General features: G+C 36.9%; 2 protein-coding genes across 4 annotated transcripts in view; one reads left to right on the top strand and one right to left on the bottom strand.

Annotated features, from left to right (window-relative positions):
• The window catches only part of LOC124740672, a 118117-nt gene extending 101014 nt beyond the window's left edge, over positions 1-17103 (bottom strand). The window contains exons 1-2 of the mRNA XM_047248632.1: positions 16773-17103; positions 16324-16656 (exon numbers count right to left, since the gene is read on the bottom strand). Coding sequence (XP_047104588.1) covers positions 16324-16656; positions 16773-16869 — 430 coding nt within the window. The 5' untranslated portion in view covers positions 16870-17103. The remainder of the gene's footprint in view (positions 1-16323; positions 16657-16772) is intronic.
• Positions 17104-17245: 142 nt separating this feature from the next.
• The window catches only part of LOC124795389 (intraflagellar transport protein 122 homolog), a 242550-nt gene continuing 233484 nt past the window's right edge, over positions 17246-26311 (top strand). For 2 of the 3 annotated variants that reach the window (XM_047259414.1, XM_047259422.1), the window contains exon 1: positions 17257-17519. In XM_047259414.1, coding sequence (XP_047115370.1) covers positions 17461-17519 — 59 coding nt within the window. In that variant the 5' untranslated portion in view covers positions 17257-17460. Of the gene's footprint in view, positions 17520-26311 lie in introns of all 3 variants that reach the window. The other variant, XM_047259406.1, reaches the window with a different exon arrangement.

Here is a 26311-nt window from a genome sequence, read left to right as displayed (position 1 = left end):
GAACTATAAGTAGAAATCCATGACCGAAGTTAACTATGAAAGACCGTTCCTTAGAATTTGTTCCTCGCTCATTCCATTCATCTTGGTGAACTGTTCCTTTGGACCTGTTAGTTCACGAATGACCAATCTCGTGTGTGTGTGTGTGTGTGTGTGTGTGTGTGTGTGTGTAGGAGGGAGTGGGGGAAGTGGGGGGGGGGGGGAGAGAGAGAGAGAGAGAGAGAGAGAGAGAGAGAGAGAGAGAGAGAGAGAGAGAGAGAGATTTGTCAAAGTCAAAACAAATGATTCCCATTAACAAAAAGATTTTTTTTAAAGAGAAAGAGATCTTCCTAAAAATTTAGGGCAAAAAAATATTATGGGGATGGGTAACATGGTAACTGCAATAATGAGGTATCACTGTACATGCCTTCCATTCATATCAACTGAAGAACTGCATTAAAATGTTTCCTTGTGTTCTGATGGGTGGAAATACTTCAAATGGTAAACATATAACTGATCAACTGCTGACATACACATGGACCACTGGAAACAAGACAATGATTTTACAGACAGGCACAATGAAAGACTGATAAACAAGTAAGCTTTCAGCCAAAAGGTCTTCTTCTGAATTAGATTACAACACACATGTGTATGCACCCCCTCCCCCCTCACACACAAACACACACACACACAGAGAGAGAGAGAGAGAGAACTCGCACACAAATGACCACTGTCTCTGGCTGCTGAGACCAGGCAGCAAGCAACAGCACATGATGGGAGAAGCAGTCTGGGTGGTGGGTGGTAGGGAGGAGACTGGGGTGGAGAAGGGGATGGGTAGCAGAGAAGGCGTGGGGGATGGTGAAGTGTTGTTTGTGGGAACACATAAGGATGAAATGAGGAGAGGATAAAGCAGCCAAGTGCAGTCAGGAGGTTACACAGAATGTGGCGCGGGGGGGGGGGGGGGGGGGGGGGGGGGGGAAGTGGAGAAAAGTAAAAAAAACTGGATGTGTTGGTGGAACAGAAGGCTGTGTAGTGCTGGAGAGGGAAAAGGGAAAGGCCACAGGGGGGTGAAGCACAGGGACTAATGAAGTTTTAAGGCCAGGAGGGTTAGGGAAACGTAGGATGTATTGCAGGGAGAGTTCTCACCTGCACAATTCAGAAAAGCTGCTGTTGGTAGGAATGTTCCAGATGGCACAGGCTGTGAAACAGTTGATAAAATGAAGAATGTTGTATCGGGGCAGCATGCTCAGCAACTGGGTGGTTCAGCTGATCTTGGCCACAGTTTATCAGTGGCCAATCGTGCAAATAGACAGTTTGTTGGTTGTCATGCCCACATAGAACATAGCACAGTAACTGCAGCTTAACTTGCAGATCACATGATTGCTTTCACAAGTAGTCCTGCCTTTGATGGGACACATGAAGCTTGTGACCTGACTGTAGTAGACGGTGGTGGGAGGATGTATGGGATGTGTCTTGCATCTAGATCTATTGCAGGGATATGAGCTATGAGACAAGGGGTTGGGACAGCTGTTGAGTAGAGAGGGACAAGGATATTGTGTAGGTCGGTGGGTGGCAGAATACCACTGTGGAAGGGGTGGGAAGGATAGTGGGTAGGAGATTCCTTTTTCAGGGCAGGACAACGTAGTAGAAATCCTGGTGGAGAATGTTATTCAGACACTCCAGTACTGGATGGTACTGACTTGCGAGGAGACTGCACCTCAGTGGTCAGACAGTGAGACTTTGGGAGGTGGTGGGTAACTGGAGAGATAATGCATAGGAGATCTGTTTTTGCACAAGGTTGGGAGGGTAATTATGGTCTGTGAAAGCCTCACTGAGACCCTTAGTATATTTTGAGAGGCACTGCTTGTCACTGCAGATGCAACGGCCATGGGTAACTAGGCTGTGTGGAAGGGACTTCTTGGTATGGAATGGGTGGCACCTATCGAAGTGGAGATATTGCTGGTGGGTGGTAGGTTTGATATGGATGGAGATACTGCTGAGCCATCTTCGAAGTGGCAGTCAGCATTGAGAAAGTTGGTTTGCTGGAATCCTTGATTTTGAATCGAGTATACCAAGATATATTCTATTAGGTAATAAGACAGCAGAAACTGTGGCACTGCTAAACACAAAATAAATTAATTAAAGGCTGTGTTCCTGGAGCTTTTAGAAGCGATGTATTATGTGCTGTTAACTAAATGAAAAATTACGAGATAAGGAAATTTATAGAAAAACAGTATAGACAGCAGAGAGAATGATATATTCCTTCAGAATTTATTTTTATTTTATGGGAATTGCATCATATGAGTTTCTGTATGTTTAAGACATATAACGTTTGCAGTGAAGCAGTTCTGAACCTGCTTAATTGTTTTCCTGGTTATGTAAGGCATAGATGTCTTTGGACTGTTTATCAGTATACTAATGTCATGAGCAAACATCACAATTTTTGATGAATGCTTCAATGTCCACGCTGTATCTTTTATGTGGGTCAAAAGCAGGAGTGAGCTATACCTCGAATCTTGCAGGCCAACATTTTTGTTTTCTCACCCCAAATTTAATCTTATTGACATGATATCACTTGTTATTGTAATCCCTCTGTCTTCTTGTGTTACAATATGGCTCCAGCCTTGAAAGAAGAGTGCAGTCAACAGCAAACCATTTTAGTTCCCCTTGTAGAGTTTTGCGATCCACACAATCAACTTCCTTGGCACCTTCACAGAAAATGCTAACAGTCTAATTTTTAGTTCTATGAGGATGGAGTTTGTGATATTGTATAAGCCAAACTGAGCTTCTGTTAAAAGGTATTCCCCAAAATGTGGTTCAATATTCCATTATAGGCTAAAAAAAGTCTGTATTTTATAAGATATTTCGTGAATAATGAATCTGAGGTCACTCAGTCAACTCCTCTCTTATAGAAGGGTGTTAATGCTGTACAGTTCAGTCTGCTGGGACATACACATTGACTCAGTGACTAATTATAAAGATAATTCATGGGTCAAGGGGTGGGGGGAATCTATTAAGTCAACACGATTTTAGTACTTTGATTGAAATAGCATAATAACTACGAGTGTTGGTGCTTTCCAGTGACCTAATGATTTTTATGATCTCACTAAACAGTTAATCGGAAGAACTGATTTCTGGTGGTGGGATACGCAATGCCTGTCTAAGTAAGCCTAATGGATCTGCTTTTGATGATCATTTTTTGTCCTCCTGTTTTCAGCTACTGTTTGGAAGAATTCTCAGCATTTAATAGTCAATGGTTTGAGTTTAATATCTTCTGATTCACTGCTACTGTCACTGAGGAGTACGGTATCATTTATCACAGCAAGTCTATTTGTTTCAGTGATCCAAAATGCCTCCTCTTTGTTCCTGGGACTTTTTTTCTTTTTGCACATCATACATGGTTTTTATCTTTTTGTTAACAACATAGTGCTCCTTTAATTCCTGATTAGCGCTAATCTTCTACATCAAATAAAACTCCATCTTTATGACACAAGATATTTCGGTACCAGATGTTCTGACCCTTTCTCTCAGCTTTCACTGATCCATTGTACAGGAATAGTAGATTCATTGTTTTGCCAGAATATTTTAAGGAAAGAATTAAATTATATTATGAGAAGAAAAGTTGACCATATAGCAGAGATGCTGAATTGCAGAGAGGCATAACAAAAAGACTCCCACAATTATAGCTTTCCACCGTTAAGGCCTGTGTCAACAATAGACAGACATATGCGCACCCACCCACACACACACACACACACACACACACACACACACACACACACAAAATAGTGATAAATTCTGTCTGGAGTTTCCATAGTTAGAAGAATTAAATTAGTCATCTGTAATGTGTCACTGCTAAATCTCTTCCCATTGTTCAATCCATAAAATCTCTCTGAATAGTGTAACCAAGCCAATATGTGATTAAGTGAAACAGAAAGCTCAATTCTGCCTACTTTGTAATCAGATATCTTTCTCACGCTGTTGACCCACAGACAAGACTGCTAGCATACTCTCACTCAATCCTTTCCTACGGCATAATCTTCTGGGGCACTACAGATAAGATGACAAAAGTGTTTATCATACAGAAGCATGCAATAAGAATATTGTATGATGTTGGTAACTGAACATCTTATAGAAGCCACTTCAAGGACCTAAGGTATTCTTACACTTACATGCCAACACATATACTCCCTATTAATGGTAATTTTGCTTAGTAACAAGAGTGAATTTAGGATGTACTAACAATTCTCAACCACAGTACCAGAATATAAATAATTTCCACATCTTTCTCAGGATTTAGAGGGAAGTTTTATATTTTGGTGCAAAGTCTATAACAGGTTGCCAGTGAACATCAGGCAGGAAACTGAACATTCTCAAACATTAAAAAATAAATTTAAAGAATACATAGGTCACCGTTCTACAATTTCTCAGAATAACTGGACTCAGGAATGTAAATTCTACATAAACCTAATATTAGTATTAAAAATATATTGGAATGAGAAAAAAAAAATCTGCTCTGAAGTGTTGGGAAAAAAAGTAGATGAGCTTCTTGTTTGTTTTGAAGATTGAGAAACTGAGGGTGGAATAGATGTACTATGCCTGTCTGAACATCAAATAGTCACAGGTATGGAAATGGTAAATGTAGGTGGATATAAGCTTTCAGCACATGTAAGTAGAGACACTATGGAGAGAGGAGGAGTTGCCGTATATCTTAAAATCTGTCATAGTTCGAAAAATTTGGAAACTAAAAATTTTTGCGTATAGCAACATATAGAAGTATGTGCATGTGAGCTTAAACTAAACAATGGCAGGTCCTCACTGGGAAATTTTCAACTACTTTTGAAAAACTTGGATTCTTTGTTGTGCTATCTGTCAGAGAGAGGAACGCAAATTATTGTTTGTGGGGCTTTCGATGTAGATTTTCTGAAAGAGTCTGATAGAAAGTTTGATGTTGAACCATAACTTGGTTCTTTCAATTTGGCATCAGTCATTGATTTTCCTACTCTGGTGGTACAGGGAAGCAGTACAGTGAGATAATGTTTTCATAGACCAAGATAAATTTAATCAAATAACAACTTTTCCTGTTATGAATGGTCTGTCTGATCATGATGCACAGCTAGTTACAGTATTGATATAGCGCCATACAGTAATGCAAAACAATCCTCTAAAATAGTGCATTCAATTAACGGTTTAACAATTCAAAATTTTAGGGAAACATTGCAACAGTTACACTGGGATGAGGTGTACAGGGAACGTGATGCTAATTTAAAATTTAACCCATTTCTTGATACCATTGTGAGTATATTTGAAAACAGTTACCCCAAGAAAACAATGAAATGTAACTGTAAGATACCACGTAAAAAGCCATGGCTCACTAGATGGATAAAAATATCTTGTAAACAAAAAAGGGAAATGCATCTTATAGCCAGGAGGAGTAATGATCCTGAAACAGTGAAACATTATAAAAACTACTGCACAGTTTCAAGAAAAGTTATTAAAAATTCCAGATTAAGCCTGAGATTAGCACATCTGATGATAAAATTAAAACAATTTGGAATATTGTTAAAAGGGAAACAGGGCAACCGAGAGCACAGGAAGACTGTATTTCTATCAAACACAATGAAAAGTTTGTAAATAAGAAGTCAGAAGTAGAAAACATTTTTAATAATCATTTTTAAGTGTTGTGGAGTAAATACGATGCAGCTATTCATTAGAAAATACAGGGCAGTATATGGAAGAGGCAGTACCTTGAAATTCAGCCTACCTCTCCTACTGAAATTAGGAAAATAATAAATTCACTAAAAAGTAAAAGCTCACATGGAATTGATGGCATTTCCAACAGAGTACTAAAAGCTTGTTCCCAACAAATAAGTAGGATTCTCAGCCACATATGTAGGAGCTCATTGAAACACGGCATTTTCTCAGATAGACTGAAATGTGGTATTGTTAAACCATTGCATAAAAAAGGGGATAAATCTGATGCCAACAACTACCGCCCAATTTCACTTCTGACAGTTTTATCTAAAATTCTTGAAAAAGTAATTTATTCAAGAGTAGCATCACATATTTGTAAAAATGAAGTACTGACAAAATGTCAATTTGGTTTTCAGAAAGGTTTTTCAACAGAAAATGCTATATATGCTTTTACTGATCAAATATTAAATGCATTGAATAACTGAAAACCACCCATTGGGATATTTTGTGATCTCTCAAAGGCTTTTGATAATGTGAATCACGGAATTCTTCTAGATAAGCTTAAGTATTGTGGTGTGAGTGGGATAGTGCACAAATGGTTTAATTCACACTTAACTGGAAGAATGCAGAAGATTGAAATTAACAGTACAGATAGTCTGCAAAAACCAGCACACTCCTCTAACTGGGGAGGCATCAAAAATGGTGTCCCACAGGGTTGAGTCTTGGGTTACTTAATGTTCTTAATATACGTTAACGACTTTCCATTCCACATTCATGAAGATGCAAAGCTAGTTCTTTTTGCTGATGATACAAGTATAGTAATAACACCCAACAAGCAAGAATCAGCTGAGGAAATTGCAAATAATGTCTTTCAGAAAATTATTAAGTGGTTCTCTGCAAATGGACTCTCATTACTTTTTGAGAAAACACAGTTTATACAACTCTGTACAATAAATGGCATAACACCATTAATAAATATAGACTATGAACAAAAGTCTGATGCTAAGGCAGAATACTCAAAATTTTTGGGTGTGTGCACTGATGAGAAATTGAACGGGAAGAAACACATTGATGATCTGCTGAAATGGTTAGGTCCAGCTACTTATGCTATTAGGGTTATTGCAAATTTTGGTGATAAACACATCAGTAAATTAGTCTACTACGCCTATTTTCATTCACTGCTTTCATATGGCATTATATTTCGGGGCAATTCGGCATTAAGAGAGAAAGTATTCATTGCACAAAAGTGTGTAATCAGAAAAATAGCTGGAGCCCACCCATGATCACCTTGCACACATTTATTTAAGGAACTTGGGATATTCACAGTACCTTCGCAATATATATATTCACTTATGAAATTTGTCATTAATAACCCATCCAAATCCAGAAATAACAGCGAAGTGCATAGCTACAACACTAGAAGAAAAGGGGAAATCAAGTGACATTAATTTTTTTAAGGATTTCATTATGTGATGTCACTGGATGTATTTATCTTATGTTATGGTGTATGTTATCATCTGTGGCACTATTCGAAAGCTCATTTAGCTTTAAGGTACTATTCAAGGAAAATGTTATATGATATCCATGTAAATTGCCTAATCAATGGTGAATAAAGAATCTGAATGATCTTCACTATTTTGGATTAAATCTCACTTTTGCACAGAAAGGGGTGAATTATGCTGCCACAAAAATCTTTGGTCATTTGCCAAATAGTATTAGAAGTCAGAAAGATAGCCAACCAACATTTAAAAGCAAATTAAAAGAATTTCTGAAGGGTAAACTGGCAGGGTTGTTAGCAAAATCCATAATGGGAGACACTAGTACTCATGGATGTACCTCTTTTTTAGACTAATATCAGTGTCCAATGAGAAGTTCAGGCCGGCAGGTGCTAAAGAGGTCCAAAACTCACAAAATTCTCACAAAAGTAAAGTAAATAATAATGTTACCATATTTAACCAAAATATTGGTGGATTAAAGATAAAAGTAGATTCTCACAAAAGTAAAGTAAAAAATAATGTTACCATTTTTCACAAAAATATTCCGGGATTGAAGAATAAAGTAGATGAGCTCCTGGTTTCGTTTAGATGACATTGAATCTGATAATGTAATAGATATACTATGCCTGTCTGAGCATCACATTGTGTCTGATATGGAAAAGGTAAATATCAGTGGTTATAAACTAGCTGCACATATGAGTAGAGAGAATAAGGTGGGAGGAGGAATTGCCATATATTTCAAAAGTTATCACTGTGTAGAAAGCTTAGATACAACAAAGTTTTGTCTAGAGCACCATATAGAAGCGTGTGCCTGTCAACTTAAACTGAAGGAGGGATCTTTTATAATTGTAACAGTATATAGGTCCCCTTCAGGAAACTTTCATTTATTCCTGGAAAACTTGGATGCCTTGTTGTGCTATCTGTCAGATAGGGGAAAGCAAATTATTATTTGTGGGGACTTCAATGTTGATTCACTGAAAGAGTGTAATAGGAAGAATGACCTGGAAGTCTTGCTCGGTTCTTTCAATTTGACATCTGTCATTAATTTCCCCCACTCGGGTAGTAAAGGACAGCAGCACATTGATAGATAACACTTTTATAGACCAAGATAGGTTTAAAAACATAAATTCTTGTCCTGTTGAGAATGGGCTTTCTGATCATGATGCTCAGCTAGTTACAGTATATGACATAGCTCCATTCAGTAATTCAAAACTATCCTCCAAAGTTGTGCATTCAATTAATGACTCAACAATTAGAAATTTCAGAGAAAATCTTCAGCAGTTAGACAGGGATGAGGTGTACAAGGAACCCGATGCTAATTTAAAATATAACTTATTTCATGATACACTCGTAAGAGAATTTGAAAACTGTTTCCCCAAGAAAGTAGTTAAATCTAATTATAAGAAACCATGCAAAAAACCTTGGCTTAGTAAAGGAATAAAAATATCTTGTAACCAAAAAAGGGAACTGTATCTAACAACAAGAAAGAGCAATGACCCAGAAAAAGTCAAATATTATAAAAACTACTGTGCTACATTAAGAAAGGTTATTAAAAAGTCCAGAAGCATGTGCATCATGTCTGAGATTAATACCTCTGATAACAAAATCAAAACAATTTGGAATATTATTACAAGGGAGATAGGACAACCAAGAGTACAGGATGACGGTATCACCATCAACGCGAATGGAAACTTGATAAACAACAAGCCGGAAGTCGAAAACATTTTGAATAATCATTTTTTAAATGTTGTAGAGAAAATAGGATCTGAATGTTCATTAGAAGAAGCAAGGCAGTTAATGGAAGAGGCCTTGCCCACACCATCTGATACAATTGAAATTCCACCCACCTCTCCTTCTGAAATTAGGAAGATAATAAACTCTCTCAAGAATAAAAGCTCACATGGAATTGATGGAATTGCAGCAGGATAATAAAAGCTTGTTCCCAAGAAATAAGTGGGATTCTTAGCCACATATGTAATAGCTCTCTGAAGCAGGGCATTTTCCCAGATAGACTGAAGTATGCCATTGTTAAACCACTGCATAAAAAAGGGGATACAACTGATGTCAACAACTACCGCCCAATCTCTCTTCTGACTGCCTTATCCAAAATTCTTGAAAAAGTAATGTATTGTAGAGTAGCTTCACACCTTTGTAAAAATAAAGTTTTAACAAAATGTCAGTTTGGTTTCCAGAAGGGTTTCTCAATGGAAAATGCTATATATACTTTCACTAATGAAATATTAAATGCTCTGAGTAACCGGAAGTCACCCGTTTGGATTTTTTGTGATCTATCAAAGGCTTTTGATTGTGTAAATCGTGGAATACTTCTAGATAAGCTCAAGTACTGTGGTATGAATGGGACAGTGCTCAAATGGTTTAAATCATACCTAACTGGAAGTGTGCAGAAAGTTGAAATAAACAGTTCACATAATATGCAAAAAACTGGTGATTTCTCAAACTGGGGAACAATCAAGAATGGGGTGCCACAAGGTTCGGTCCTGGGTCCTCTGGTGTTCTTAATATATATTAATCACTTGCCATTCTATATGCACGAAGATGCAAAGCTGGTACTTTTTGCTGATGATACAAGTATAGCTATCACATCCGACAGACGAGAATTAACTGGTGAAATTATAAACGATGTTTTTCAGAAAATCATTAAGTGGTTCTCTGCAAATGGGCTCTCACTAAACTTTGACAAAACACAGTATATACAGTTCCACACAGTAAATGGAATGACTCCATTAATAGATATAGACTTCGACAAGTAATCGGTAGCTAAGATAGAATATTCAAAATTTCTAGGTGTATGCATTGATGAGGGGTTGAACTGGAAAAATCACACTGAGGATCTGCTGATTAGATTAGATTAGATTAGATTTACTTTCATTCCAATTGATCCGTAGTGAGGAGGTTCTCCAGGATGTGGAACATGTCAGAAAAACAACAATACATGACAAATATTTACAACTAAAACAAATAAGCTAATGTACCATTCCACAGGTCCCAAGTGGAATGATCGTCATTTTTTAATGAACACTAAGAGTCATTTTTTCAAATACTATTGCACTGAATTTAAAATAAAAAAGTTTTTTATTTATTTATAAGGTAAGAAACATGTAATACAACTACTGTAATACTTATTTACAATGAACACATTACTGCACTGAAATGGTGCAGAAGTTAGATTATACTTACACACACACACACACACACACACACACAAATTTTCAGTGAACACATTACTGCACTGAAATTGTGCAGAAGTTATGTTGTACTTATATACAAATCAGTTGGTTTTCCTAAGAAATTCATCAATGGAGTAGAAGGAGTTGGCCACCAATAAATCCTTTAGGCTTCTCTTAAACTGAATTTCATTGGTTGTTAAGCTTTTTATGGCTGCTGGCAAGTTATTGAAAATGTGTGTTCCTGAATAATGCACACCTTTTTGTACAAGACTAAGTGACTTTAAATCCTTGTGAAGATTATTCTTATTTCTAGTATTGATTCCATGAATTGAGCTGTTGGTTTGAAAAAGTGATATATTTTTAATGACAAATTTCATTAAGGAATAAATATATTGGGAAGCTGTAGTTAGTATCCCTAGTTCCCTAAACAGGCTTCTGCAGGATGTTCTTGAGTTCACACCACATATAATTCTTACTGCACGTTTTTGTGCCCGGAAAACTTTAGCTTGGCTTGATGAATTACCCCAGAAAATAATCCCATATGACATTATGGAATGAAAGTAAGCATAGTATGCCAGCTTTTTCATTTTTATATCCCCTATGTCTGACAAAATTCGCATTGCAAACAGAGATTTGTTAAGACGCTTCAGCAGTTCTGTGGTGTGCTCCTCCCAGTTGAATTTATTATCAAGCTGTAATCCCAAGAATTTAACACCGTCCACTTCTTCTATCTTCTTGTCATCATATGTTAGGCATATACTCTTGGGACACCCCTTACAAGTTCTGAACTGCATGTAGTGTGTTTTTTCAAAGTTTAGTGACAAAGAATTGGCTAGGAACCAGTGATTAATGTCCACAAATATTTTATTGGCTGATCTTTCTAAGACTACACTTGATTTGCTATTTATTGCAATGTTTGTATCATCAGCAAACAAAACAAACTTGGCATCTGGTAATGTTACTGAGGAAAGGTCATTGATATACACAAGAAAAAGTAAGGGCCCCAAAATGGAACCTTGTGGGACCCCACATGTAATTAGTTCCCAGTTGGATGATGCCTGATAGCTTGATACATGTCTCTTTCCTAATAACACCCTTTGTTTCCTGCCAGAGATATAAGATTTGAACCATTTTGCAGCATTTCCTGTTACACTATAATATTCTAGTTTACTTAAAAGGATATTGTGATTTACACAGTCAAATGCCTTTGACAGATCACAAAATATACCAGTTGCCTGCAGTTTTTTGTCTAATGAATTAAGTACATTTTCACTGTAAGTGTAGATAGCCTTCTCAATATCAGAACCTTTTAGAAATCCAAACTGTGACTTTGACAGTATGTTATTTGAGATAAGATGGTTATAAAGACGACTGTACATTACTTTTTCGAAAATTTTTGAGAATGCTGGCAACAGTGAAATTGGACGGAAATTTGATGCTATTTCTTTATCTCCCTTCTTAAACAGTGGCTTAACTTCAGCATATTTCAGCCATTCGGGAAATATTCCACTGATAAACGACTGGTTACACAGATAGCTTAATATGTTACTTAGCTCAGAATCACATTCTTTAATTAACTTTGTTGATATTTCATCATACCCACTAGATGTTTTTGATTTTAAAGATTTTATGATGGACGTTATTTCTGTTGGGGTAGTGAGGGTCAAATTCATATTATGGAAGTTACTTGAAATGTCTGGTCTAAGGTAATCCATAGCAGCATCTACCGAACCTGACAACCCCATCTTTTCAGTAACAGTTATAAAATGTTTGTTAAAAAGTTCTGCAACACTATACACATCTGTCACCAATGCATCATTTACTCTTAATGCTATTTGTTCCTCTTCATGTCTGGTTCTACCGGTCTCCTCCTTCACTATATCCCATATTGTCTTTATTTTGTTATCTGATATGACTATCTTTTCCTTGTAATATATTTGCTTTGACATCCGTATCACAGTCTTTAACGTTTGAGTTCAGCTACTTAAGTTATTAGGGTTATTTGGCGATATACATCAGAGTAAATTAGCTTACCATGCCTATTTTCATTCTCTGCTTTCGTATGGCATCATATTCTGGGGTAACTCATCATTGAGTAAAAGAGTGTTCATTGCACAAAAGCGTGTAATCAGAATAATTGCTGGAGCTCACCCAAGATCATCCTGCAGACACTTAATTAAAGAGTTAGAAATCTTCACTGTAGCCTCACAATATATATATTCACGTATGAAATTTGTTGTTAACAATCCGAACGAATTCAAAAGTAATAGCAGTGTACATGGCTACAACACTGGGAGAAAGGATGATCTTCACTACTCAAGGTTAAATCTAACTTTGGCTCAGAAGGGGGTAAATTATGCTGCCACAAAAGTCTTTGGTCACTTACCTAATAGCATCAAAATTCTGACAGATAGCCATACAGCATTTAAAAGGAAATTAAAAGAATTTCTTAATGGCAACTCCTTCTACTCATTAGATGAATTTTTGGATATAGTAAGTGGGTAATTTCCCAACCTCACAAAAAAATTTTTTTTATACATAATAAAAAGAAACATTCCACATGGGAAAAATATATTAAAAACAAAGATTCCATGACTTACCAAACGGGAAAGCGCTGGTAGATAGACACAATAAAAAAAACACACAAACACACATACAAAATTTCAAGCTTTCGCAACGAACGGTTGCTTCGTCAGGAAAGAGGGAAGGAGACGGAAAGATGAAAGGACAGGTATACACACACACACACACACACACACACACACACACACACACACACACACACACACATATCCATCCACACATATACAGACACAAACAGACATCAAAATATCCACGGGTATGCTGCCGGTCTATAGTGTCCAATGGGCCCGTTGGACACTATAGACCGGCAGCATACCCGTGGATATTTTGATTATCAAATACGCCGGGAGAAACTCAAGAATCACAAGCAGACATGTCTGCTTGTGTGTGTGTGTGTGTGTGTGTGTGTGTGTGTGTGTGTGTGTGTGTGTGTGCGCGCGCGTGCGCGAGTGTATACCTGTCCTTTTCTCCCCCTAAGGTAAGTTTTTCCGCTCCCGGTATTGGAATGACTCCTTACCCTCTCCCTTAAAACCCACATCCTTTCGTCTTTCCCTCTCCTTCCCTCTTTCCTGACGAAGCAACCGTTGGTAGCGAAAGCTTGAAATTTTTGTGTGTGTGTTTTTTTATTGTGTCTATCTACCAACGCTTTCCCGTTTGGTAAGTCATGGAACACGTTCCACATCACGAAGTGTCGTATTCATGATCTATGGAACAAGTACTAATCTAATCTGACAACTCCTTCTACTCAATAGATGATTTCTTGGATATGAAGTAGTAACTGTAAAAAAAAATTAAAAAATAAATAACTAATAATATTTTGTCTAAAGAAAACTTATTTTAAAGTGACACGTTCCACATCATTAAAAAATGTCATATTCATGATCTATGGAACAAGGTTAATGTATGTATGTTTGTAAGGTGTGGAACCCATGAGATTTTGGAGCCAGTGGCGCCTTCTGTTGGCAGAAGGTCTAAAGGGAAAGGAAGAGGATTGAAGGAGAACACTTGTGAGATCTAGGGAATGGGAAGAGTTGTTCAAAGTGCCATCTTGTTTTCAACATTCTGATTTTCATTGATACAATGTTATTGTTAGACAGATCCTGATTTGCCAGTGTAAACAGCCAACAGTAGTTGTGTCAAGTTACATAAATGTATGTTTGAAGTATTACATGATAACAGCATCTTAATACTACAGGAGAAGAAACAGTGCTTTTTAAAATCTGACATATTATAAACTGGAAGGTGCGAGTTTTGGAAAGTTTGTATAATAATTTGTTATGTGAAGAATTGCTTAGATTCACAAACAATATTCACATTGCCAGTTTTGGCAAATAATTTCAGTCTTCAGATGTACTTAATTTACAAAAGGCTTTGTACTGAAAAACAAATATTGTTAGACACTTTGATCATCATAAAGTGATTTAATATTTCAATGAATGTACGTATCATCACATGATAAATGACGTTCATTGAAATTTTTAATTACTTCATGATGTTCAAAGTGCCTAATTATATTTGTTTGTCTCTACAATGCTTCTTTGTGAATGAAGCACATACGAAGATGGGAATTATTTACCAAAATAGGTAATGTAAATATTGTTTGTATATGTAAGTGATAATTGATGTAATGAATTATGATATGAGAAACTACCTTGTTTCAAAGTCTTTGTTTTTCTCCTAACATACACATATAATGTAATCTAGAAGTAATTACCATGATTACCACTTTGGGCAGATCATCCCTACTCATAATTTTTTGTTTGCATGCTTAACAAATGTAGCCAGCAATGGTTCTGCTTGTTGCTGAATAACCTGATTCATTCTTCACCCCTGAAGGATCTCCTTCATGATGAAATATACAGAACACAATGTGTGCTAACCACTGTGCCGATGGCACCAGCATATTGCTCACTGGATCCAATCCAGAAACTTTGCGGTCCACAGCAGAAAGTTCTATGAAAAGACTTTCTGAGTGGTTCACAAAAAAAAAACCCTCATTATAAATACTGAAAAAACTGTGTGTGTCGATTTTTGTTTAATTCCTCCAACTAATCAAATGTCTATTCAAGCCCAATTAAAAAATGATCCCCTAGAAAATGTAAGTGTCACAAAATTCTTGGGTCTTTGGGTTCGGCAAGACTTAAAGTGGGACACACATATAAATAACTTGTGTAGAAAACTATCATCTGTGTGCTATGGCCTAAGAATTTTAAAGGCTACAACAAGCAAACCAACAGTACTGCAGGCATACTATGCACAGTTCCACTCACTAATCTGATATGGGATCGTTTTCTGGGGACACTCAACTCACAGTGTAAGGGTTTTTAGACTGCAAAAAAGAACTTTAAGAATAATTTGTGGCCTTAAAAAGATGGAGTCCTGTAAATCCCATTTTACTGAGCTTGGTGTTCTAAATGTTCCAAGTTTATTCATTTATGAAACTATCTTGTTCACTAGGGACTACCTCCTGAAAACAGGCAAACTGCTACAGAACAAAAGTGTACACAACAATAGTACCAGAAGGGAATCAAATATACATAAAAAACATGACAGAACAACCACCTATCAGAGGAGCATAATTAACATTGGTGTAATACTACACAATAAGATACCAGAGAAAATAAAAAATACTACTCATCCAATATTTAAAGCTAAACTAAAGGCATTTCTAATAAAGCACTGTTTCTATTATGTCAGAGAATTTCTGAATAAGTAACAAAATTAATTGTAGTAGGTACCTAATTTTAATTGCTAATACTATGTATTATTGTAACTTATCTTTGACCTGTCCAATATCAATTGTACAATTTGTGCTATATGATAAAACTGGACCAATAAAAAATCAAATCAAATCAATTTGCTGTGTGTCAGTCAAGTGTGCCAATCTTGTATGCTAACAAGAAACTCAGCTGAAGTCTATTTGTACTGGTTTTTGGATGTTCTGCAACTACCTTTAAGATAATTTGAGTTAATATGTTTATAGTTTTACACTCTATGCCACTGCCATTTACATTTGATTATAGTTACCAAATTTATCCTTCTATTCCCTAACAAATTACTTCAAAAAATTACTGGACCTACCCTTTGGCATTGAAAGGTACTAACAATCAGTAATTCACATGAAAGTGATTGTAACAGATACATATAATAAAAGGTTCATTATTTTAAAAAATGTCACTGGACTGTATTCTCAACTAGTTCTACTAATGATGAAGTCATTTAAATATTATGTCAACAATAGGGGGTATGTAGGTCTACAGAAAGTTTTTAGGTGGTAGATTGAAGTATTAGACTAAAGAACATGTGAAACCATCACACAAAGTTGAAAACAGGTCACAACTTAACATTTGGTATGTGTGAACTGTAGGATAACACTGTCTACATACTTGAGTCATCTCTGTTAGTTGCTATTTCATGATCCTCTTCATTTAACTGATACTTCAGTTTTAGGTAATTCGTTAATGCATCTTTTACTAAATTCAAATCCACTTCTAATCTGTCAAGTTGATACAACAGTGACGTACATCTCTTACATAAATTATCGTCTTCAGACACAACTACCATAAAACCTTCTCCCATTAACTGGCCTATTTTTGTTGGTATGTCTGTTTTACTGTATGGCGTTACGCCAACGACAAGTGGGAAGCAAGTTCCCGTAATTTTTCCGTCGCATATAAAGCATCTCAAATCACCTGTGGAATCTCTGTTTGATTTGCCACCTGTAACAAAAATTCTTTATTAGGCATTGTAAAAGGTAAATAGTGATTTATTGTTCTTCAGGCACTCCTTATCATATACCGCCTCAGTGAGGCTTTGGATTATGTGCAGCCCTAACCGGTAATTTGTTTGTTTGCTGCTTCGGAAAGAGAAATAGAGGTTTGTCGAAAATGTATTCTGGTTTCGGAAGAAACTTTCACAGCTTTTGAGTACATATTATTACAGCAAGTTGCGGGAAACTTCTCGTTGGCATCTGTCAACCAGCTGTCACGTATTTACGTTGGTTTCCTTCGTTTCTATCGTTTGTATAAGGTGCGAACTCTGTAACAACATCAAGCACGCGGGATACGCTTTTATCGCAATAAGTCGTACACGCAAAACTGAACGCGGTCACTGCGGAATAAAACACAGAAGCACTACGCAAGATAACTTAAAGTAATTTTGCATGCTGAATACCATTTAACTGGTTACTTCTATACATATTATGTCGTTTCTTGAATTATAATTAATTTCGCATCTCAACACAAATCTGTCAACAACCCTTGGGAAAAGCGTGCATTACATTTTATGCAATGCTGCCAAACTCGTTTTGTGTAGTTCAAAATCATGCGGCGCGTAACTATAAACGAAATGTGTGTGATATATAGAGAAAAAGCCTGTAGCGTTGTTAAATAATTTCAGGTTCGAAATAAATAACAAGCGAACTTTTGTTTGTGTGCAGGACTGCAGTCTGTATAATCGCGTTACCTTGACAACAAAGCCGGTGGTTAGTAAACATAGTTCTCCAGGTTGAGGAATGTAGAAGTATGAGAGCTGTACCAGCGTGGGTGGACAAAGTTCACGACAGAGACAAGGTTGAACAATGGTAACTATCCATATGATAATGAGCACTTCAATTGGGTTGACGCATGCAGCTACATGTTTCAAAATAACTTTGTAATCGGCGTGTTGATTGCTAGCGAACAGGATGAAATCTGTTACATTGCAAGTAATATTCTGTCAACTTTAATTTTACTCTTATTAAATTCGTATTTGAACACACCGTAATAGTCATTTGCGCCGAAGTCTACACAGTCTGCTCTTACTAGGACCGTACGCCGAGGGGGCGGTAATAGATTTATTTACTGTTAATAACCGTGATATACAATTTTGGAGTGGATGAGCCGTGTCGAGTCGCTGATTTATGGTCATATTGTGAACACAGATTTTTAAAATGCGTAAAATAAATTCGCTTTGCAACACTAGATTGCGCTCGTTATCTCGCCTGTAACACAACAAAAAACGAATATACGGCTACTGATTTGTTGCAGTGTAACCTGTCAGTTTCATACCAAAATGAATATCCGACTGCTGATCTGTTGTAGTACAAAATGTCAATTTTATGTCAGCGGTGTAATCTTTTGAATTCTCCATTCTTCCCTGTTTAGCCTAATATGTCAGCCCACACACTGCATTCTGCAATGGCATTATGGATATTGCCCAGTACATCACTCTTCATATGGCTTGCTTGAATTTCGGCTTTTATCATATTAGTGATAGGCTGCTTATAATCAGTCTTTCATCTCTCCTTTGTTCATCCTCAAGGTCTGAAAACCGGTATGATCAGTGTAGGTCTCGCACCGAACTTGAGGCATAATGAAGAACGTTATACCTCTTCCTTTATTTTACTTGAGCAGCTATTTCAAAGGCTCATTAGTTGGAAGAGGACCTTGTCTGTCTTGTAGACTATACCTCATCCGGGACTAGTGTAGCAGGGGATACAACCCATCGGCTTTGGACAAGGACGTCACGAGTCGCCAATCGAGAAGCGATTCTTCTTAGTGTTGTAGCCCCCTTCAGTGGCTGATAAGTGTTTTTTGGCTTTTTAAAAAAAAATCTCACGAGATAGAATAAACAGATCCACTTTATTAAGCAATCAGTAAAAAAACGAAACTGAAACATAACAGCAAAAGCGAAAATGGTAAACTGCTCTCTGGCGACTTGTGACGTCATTGTCCAAAGCCGACGGCTTGTATCCCCTGCTACACTAGACCCCCTCATCCATATAAACACCATGTGCTGCTTATTGTCAAATGTCACATATCAACTGAACCCTTTTGTACTGCATGTTGGTGTCATCTTGTAATGTAATGATGATGTGGCATATGACATCATCTGTATGCAAATAAAAAGGTAACAGAACACTGGCAATATTTCTTTACAATTATTTTAGTTTTTGGCATACACGTTGTGGCGGTACACTGATCCGTAGGAAGCCCAAGGCCTTGATTATGTTTGAATGTGACAGTTTATTTGTGAGTTGCCAAAGACAACCAAATGAATATGAAATATTAAAGATGACAATTTTGTAGTGAGTTGTGAAGCAATTTTAAAACTTCAGTTAATTCATTGTCAGTCCTATGGATTTAAATTATTTAACTCTGCTAACAGTGAGGTTAATATTCCATTATATTAAAAGTCTACACCATATATTTTTTTTTTTTTTTTTTTTTTTTTTTTTTTTTTTTTTTTTTTTTTTTTTTTTTTTGCAGATTATTACAACGTTAGAAATGTCTTGTCCTGTGATATAAAATCACATCGTCTACAAATAGTCTAATATCTTAGTAGACATCAGTGCCTATATTGTTAGTATATATTTTAAACGGTAGTGGACATAATGCACTTTGCAGTGGAACCCCTGACAATATTTTTTATCAGTTCCCTCTGAGCTCCGCCATGTAGGAGTGTCTTACTCAAATCACAAGCCCTCTCCTCAGTTCCACCAGCTTTCAGTCTCCACATTAGGATAAACATTGACAAATGCCTTTAACACGTTAAAAGTGATGCCATAAATAACCAGTTCCTTGCTAGACTTCAAAATGTCAAAGCGTATGTCTCTTGGTGTTTTGCCGCTCCCTTAGTGTGAAAAAGAATTTTTATGGTTGTTTATCTGCTTGTGTCATGAGTATCCCCAGTTGTGGAAACTAAGATCAAATGATTATATGGACAAAGACAAAAGATAATTGGACATTACTAAAATTGTAGAAGTGTTGTGTCCTTCCCATCCATATATTACACAAGAAGATGTAAAGAAAAAAATCACTATTCTACAAATGACGCACAAGCAGGACTGCAACTAAATAATATTGTCGTTTAGTAATTCATTTACTGCTTTACATGTTTCCATAACAATGTTGCTCAGTGTATGAGATTCAATGCAGGAAATAAATTTAAATTTCCGAAATCTTCTCCAGTTTCCACATAGGTATCTCAGAGATGTAGATAATCACTGAAAAACTGGAATAGGTGTTCACACAACTAGGCCGATGTCTTCTTTTTCATTGTGAGATAGAATAAATTCTATTGCATTATTAAATGTTTGGTAGTCCAGTCACAGAAAGTTAATGCACACATCACATTATTTATGTAATATTTTGTTTAGCAGATTTTTCATTGGTATATTTGCTGTCTCAGTTTCAGCCATTCCCTCTACCAGCATCTTGTTATCTTTTTCTATTTTATACACAATGATAAAGTCACTGCAAGAAATTCCCCTTTTTATACATAGTGATAAAGTCTCTGCAAGAAATGCTTTATGCACAGTGGTAGCCATTCCCACTTATGTCAGAATACTTAAAAATGTGACACACACAGCATGAGAGCTGGTATGAAAGTTAAGTTTGGCGAACTCAGTTTGGCAAACCAGTGGAAAACAAACAGTGAATTTGAGAAACAATTTTGATTATTTTCAGGGGCCTTTAGGCTGATACATTGTTAAACATGGGATTGACTGTTGGGAGGTTTTCAGAGTTAGGAAAACTTGCTAACAAGCAGTGGGCCATTGATAAGGAATACCTTTGCATCATAACTGGTTTAAGAGATAAGCAATGGAAGCTGCCTTAGGAATAAACCTGTCATAATAGGCAATCTTACCAGGGAACACCAGGAGATTCATCGAAGATTTGGGAACTGGCACATTTTTGATTGCCTTGACATAGGTCCACATTGACTGTAACCCCTCTTTGCTGAGAACATATCCTAGGTAAGTGATGGAATGTTGAAAAAAAAATGAACATTAGCAAAACGTCACATAAGACCCTTTTCAGATAGGGCCACAAAGACTTGACACAAATTGTGTACATGTTCCACATTTTTGCAATGGATAACTAGAACATCCTCAAGATAGTCAACACATGGGGGAATATTTTCTATCAACTGTTCAAAAATGACATTTCCTTAGCCCAGTGGTCAGCATGTGTGGTTGCTGTGGGTGGGATTTGGACTTGATTCCTGCCACTGCAAGCGATTTTACCTTGGTGGGAGAACTGGTATGGGTTGCACTTAGCCTCATGATGTCAATTGCGAAGTTACTGGGTGGAGATTAGCGGCTCCGGGATCGAGAAAGCTGAAAATGGGCAGAGTAGGTGACCCCACGTCCCTCTGAATGACACCACTGGGAGTGGATGACATGGAAGTTGGTTGGGTCCATAGACCCCTCTGGATCAGAACATGGGGCTTTGCTTTGCTTGTTCTAAAAACCTTTGGAAAATAGCAGGTGCACTCACAACTCTGAACTGCAATGTATTATTATGGTAAAGATCAAAAGGAGTATTTAATACCAAGATTTTCTTTGGCTTCTCTGCCAACAGAAGCTGAAAACAAGCCTCTGCAAAATCAATTTTTGAAAAGAAATTCCTTATATGATTATAAATGCTGAATAGTATTAAAAGAGCACTGGCCACTAACTTCCATTTGGGCGTAGACCATTAGTTTAAACTCACCACACGTGGGTGTGGATACCATCAGGCTTAGTTACCATCCTTAAAAGGGAGGACCATTGACTATAGGAAGTAGATAAAATCACTTTCTGTTGTTCCAGCTTGTGTAATTACAGCTTCATTTCATCCCAAAGGGCCACTGGGATGTGGCAGTTGTCATTTTTAAATTTTCAGCACTACGGATGATTTTAAGACAATATGTGCAAGAAAATTTGTAGCTGTATGTAGACTAGGCTCAAATAATGGTTTAAATAAATAACATAAAGCATCATTTTCTTCTTATGGCTCTGAAGGCTGAATAGTATTAACAAGACACTGAGTACAGAAACCAGAAGCTGAATGGGCATCAAATCTCAAAATATTATCGATAGACAGGTCAGCAACCACAAGAAGATGCACTGTCCTATTCACTTATTTATACTTCAGAGGGAGCTTTATGTATCTTAACAACAGAATTTAATGATGTATATAAAGCCACAATTTGGAATGCAGAGTGCCAAAGCTAAAATATGTCGAATGATTGATCATAGAGACAGACACTTCTATATAAAATAAGAATGCAATTGTTACTTTCTCGATTTTTGTGTATAGTAGTATTTTTCATGGGATCACTGCATGATCGCTTTGTGTAATGTTATAGATATGGCATATAGATATGCAGCCGGGTATCTTTTGGACTCTAACATGCTTCTATTGTAAGTGTCGACATTGTGTCATAACGAGGGCACTGTGTATGGGTATGTAAAGTGAAACAGCCATGACAACAAGGTAATAACAGAAAATATTGTGTATGATGTCTCTGAAGGTGGAATAGAATAAGACTGGCAGGCCACTGGACGACACATATTGATCGTATCAACATAGGGAGGATAGTCCCACTGATTTTTGCGAGTCTTTGCCTGGGCTCTCGTTCACATGTCATTGGAAAACGTTTCCTGGGTGACTGCGGAAATTTCAGTAGTATGAGTTGTACACAACACTCTGCTAATGATGTATGTGACTGACATAAGGCCTGTGTGCGTGCACTTCTATCAGGGGCAAGAAGATTTACAACATCATTAATTACATCTACATCTAAATCTATACTTTGCAAACCACCATGAAGTTGGCAGAGGGTACATCCCATTGTACCAATTATTAAGGTTCTTCCCATTTCATTCACACATGGAGTGTGAAAAGAATGATTGAATGCCTCTGTGCATGCTGCAATTATTCTAATAATAATCACATGATCCCTATGTGAGTTATATGGAGTGGGCTCTAGTATATTCCCAGAGTCATCATTTAAAGCCGGTTCTCAAAACTTTGTTAGTAGACTTTCTCAGGATAAATTATGTCTATCATCATGAGGCCACCAGTTCACTTTCTTCAGTATCTCCATGACACTTTGTCATGAATCAAACAAACCTGTGACCAATTTGCTGCCGTTCTGTGTATACGTTCAGTATTCCCTGTTAGTCCTATTTGGTATAGGTCCCATACGCTTGAGCAATATTCTATAAATGGTTGCACGAGTGATTTGTAAACAATCTCCTTTGTAGATGGATTGCACTTCCAGAGTATTCTACCTGTAAATCAAAGTCTACCACCTGGTTTACCCACAACTGAAACTGTGATCATTCCATTTCATATCCTTGCAAAAGGCTACATCCAGGTATTTGTATGAGTTGGCCGATTCCAGCAGTGACTTATTGATATTATAGTCATACTATATGACATTTTTTCATTGTGTGAAGTGCACAGTTTTATGTTTTGAATATTTAGAGCAAGTTGTCAATCCTTGCATCACTTTCAAATCTTATCAAAAACTAACTGAATACTTATGCAACTTCTTTCAGTTAGTACTTCATCACAGATAACTTCATCATCTGCAAAAAGTTTGAGGTTACTATTAATATTGTCTGTAATGTCATTAACATACAACATGAACAGCAGGGGTTGCAACACACTTCCTTGGGGCATACTCAAAGTTACTTCTACATCTGATGAGGACTCTCCACCCAAGATAACATGCTGCGTCCTCCTTATCTAAAAGTCCTCAATCCAGTCACAAATTGACTTGAGACCTCATATGACTGTACTTTTGATAATAAGCGTAGGTGTGGTTCTCAGTCAAATGCTTTTCGGAAATCAAGAAATTCTGCACTTACCTGACTGCCTTGATCCAAAGATTTCAGTATGTCATGTGAGAAAAGGGCAAGTTGGGTTTCACATTATTGATGTTTCCAGAATCCATGCTGGTTGGTATCATTATGTTTGAGCCCAGATTATGTTCTAAGATTCTAAAATAAATTAAACTTTCTGTGTATAGTCAGCCACAGACACTTGTAAATTTACACTTTGTACGCAATCCTTGAAGATCTGTGATCCAGGAAGCATAGCTTTCTGAGTCTGATTTACAATGTTGCAGAAATTTCAATTGAGCTGCTACCGTATACATTTAAATAGAAAAATGCTCTGTAAACAAATTGTAAATCTCTGAAAGAGGTACTCTGAGGCTTCTGACAGAGGGGCCAATTTCTGCCTGAGATAATACACCCGGAGGCTGATGGATAGCAAAGAAGCTCACTGCCATTGTGGGCAGTGAATATCACTTGCCTATGCTTGCTTACTTCTTCTGGTAAAAGTTCAAGTACTTTTGTACCTCGTTAAATGGGCAGAAAAACAGAAAAGCTGACAGGGCCTTTGGGTGCTGAGGAGCTGAGCTGGTCACATGTTGCACCAACACCTAATGTCAACTAAGCTGCTATTGTCACAATTCCAAAACTTGTGCATCTGTGCTATTGAACTGGAATACTTTATTGAATCAACAACTAAATGATGCTTAGTTCATAAGAGTTACTGATCTTCTGAATTTCCCGGGATTGCAAATGAAACTATCATCAGTAGCACAACTTAGATTACAGTGGTGAAATCCACTAGTAGGTGAGACTGAAATTAGTCACTTATCTGAATGTTATCATAGTTCACCAATGTAGAAGTTAGTAGCAATAGGTGAACCACACTGTATTCAGACTCCAAGCAGGCGTAGGCATAATGTGAAAAGTCCGAAGAATAACTGGTGTCATACGGAGTCATCATCCGCACTAATATTGACCTTAGAGAGGGAAACATCAGCTAGTGAACAGAAGTGAGACTGGACCTGTGGACACACGACCTTAAAGCACGCAGTGCATGGGCCCATGCAAACTGCTGGCTGGAGATGGTATTTCGCAGTGACCTAGCTGGATGTAATTGTAGTGCGAGATATCAATAGATGGCACCATCCATTGATATGTCTCATGGAATTACAAGATTAAGGACCACCTTACAGTCAATGCTCATCTTCCCAGTATGTTTGTCTCCATTATATAGCTATCAAAATGGCTTATCAGCTGGACCATTTGCACATCATACAGCAACTGGGCTGTCTTTCATTACTGATATGGTTTCTAAGAATTGTTGGGCCATGTCATCAGGAAGATTCAGGCATTCCCAAGTATTCAGGGCACCTGAGGAGATAGTTCTCTGGGGGAAAGGGCAGTGTAGATCAAAATGGGCTGTGCTGCATAATTTCATAAACAGATCACCTAAGAAAGCGTAGCAGTTTTTTAGGTCTAATGGGTGAAGCAAGCTGAGCTGTTACAAGAGAGCAGAAGAAAACTGTGATAAGAATTTTTGAATTCCATACATCATTTCACAAAATGAATGACAGTTTAGTCATTGACAAATTTTAATGGAAAGGGATGTTTTCATTCTCCAGCAGCTATTTATCTGAATGGTGTTTTATCAACCACGCCAGCATAAGGAGGCCAACTCCACAGATATGGAAAAGGTAAATGTAGGAGGATATAAGCTTTCTACATGTAGTAGACACTATGGAGAGAGGGGAGGTTTGCCATATATGTTAAAATCTGTCATAGTGTGAAAAATTTAGAAACTAAAAATTTTTTGTAGAGCAACATATAAAAGCATGTGCATTTGAGCTTAAACTAAATAATGACATTTTTATAATTGTTGCCATGTATAGGCCCCCATTGGGAAATTGTCAGCTATTTTTGAAAAACTTGAATTCTTTGTGTGCTATTTGTCAGACAGGGGATTTCAGTATAGATTTTTTGAAAGAGTCCAGTGGAAAGCTTGACCTTGAAGCATCACTTGGGTCTTCCAGTATTGATTTTCCTATTTGGGTGGTACTGGCAAGCAGCACACTGATAGATAATGTTTTTATAGACAAGATAAATTTAATCAAATAAAAACTTTTCCATTGATAATGTCTGATCATGATGCACAGCTAGTTGCAACATATAACATAGCTTCTTAAAGTAATGCAAGACATTCCTCCAAAATAGTGCGTTCAATTAACGATGTCACAAATTGAGAATTTTAAGGAAAACTTAAAGCAATTAGACTAGGATAAGGTGTACAGGGATCCTGATGCTAATTGAAAATTTAACTTGTGTCATGATACCTTTATGAGCATATTTGAAAACAGTTTCCCTAAGAAAACAGTGAAATATAATTGTAAGAAACCATAAAAAAAGGCATGGCTTGCTAAAGGGATAAAAATATCTTGTAAAAATAAAAGAGAAATGTATCTTATAGCTAGAAGGAGTAAAGAAACAGTGAAACATTACAAAAACTACTGCAATGTATTAAGAAAAGTTATTAAAAAGTCCAGAAATATGTGCATTAAGCCTGAGATTAGCATATCTGATAATAAAATTAAATAATTTGAAATATTGTTAAAAGGGAAACAGGGCAACTGAGAGCACAGGTATACTGTATTATTATCAAGCTGAGTGAAAAGTTTGTTAACAAAAAAGTCAAAACTAGAAAACATTTTTAATAATCATTTTTTAAGGGTTGTAGAGAAAATAGGATCCTGCTATTCACTAGAAAATGCAAGGCGGTATGTGGA

This window comes from Schistocerca piceifrons, chromosome 1, assembly GCF_021461385.2.
Source record: "Schistocerca piceifrons isolate TAMUIC-IGC-003096 chromosome 1, iqSchPice1.1, whole genome shotgun sequence".
Lineage (NCBI taxonomy): Eukaryota > Metazoa > Arthropoda > Insecta > Orthoptera > Acrididae > Schistocerca > Schistocerca piceifrons.
This window is presented reverse-complemented; position numbering and strand designations above follow the sequence as displayed.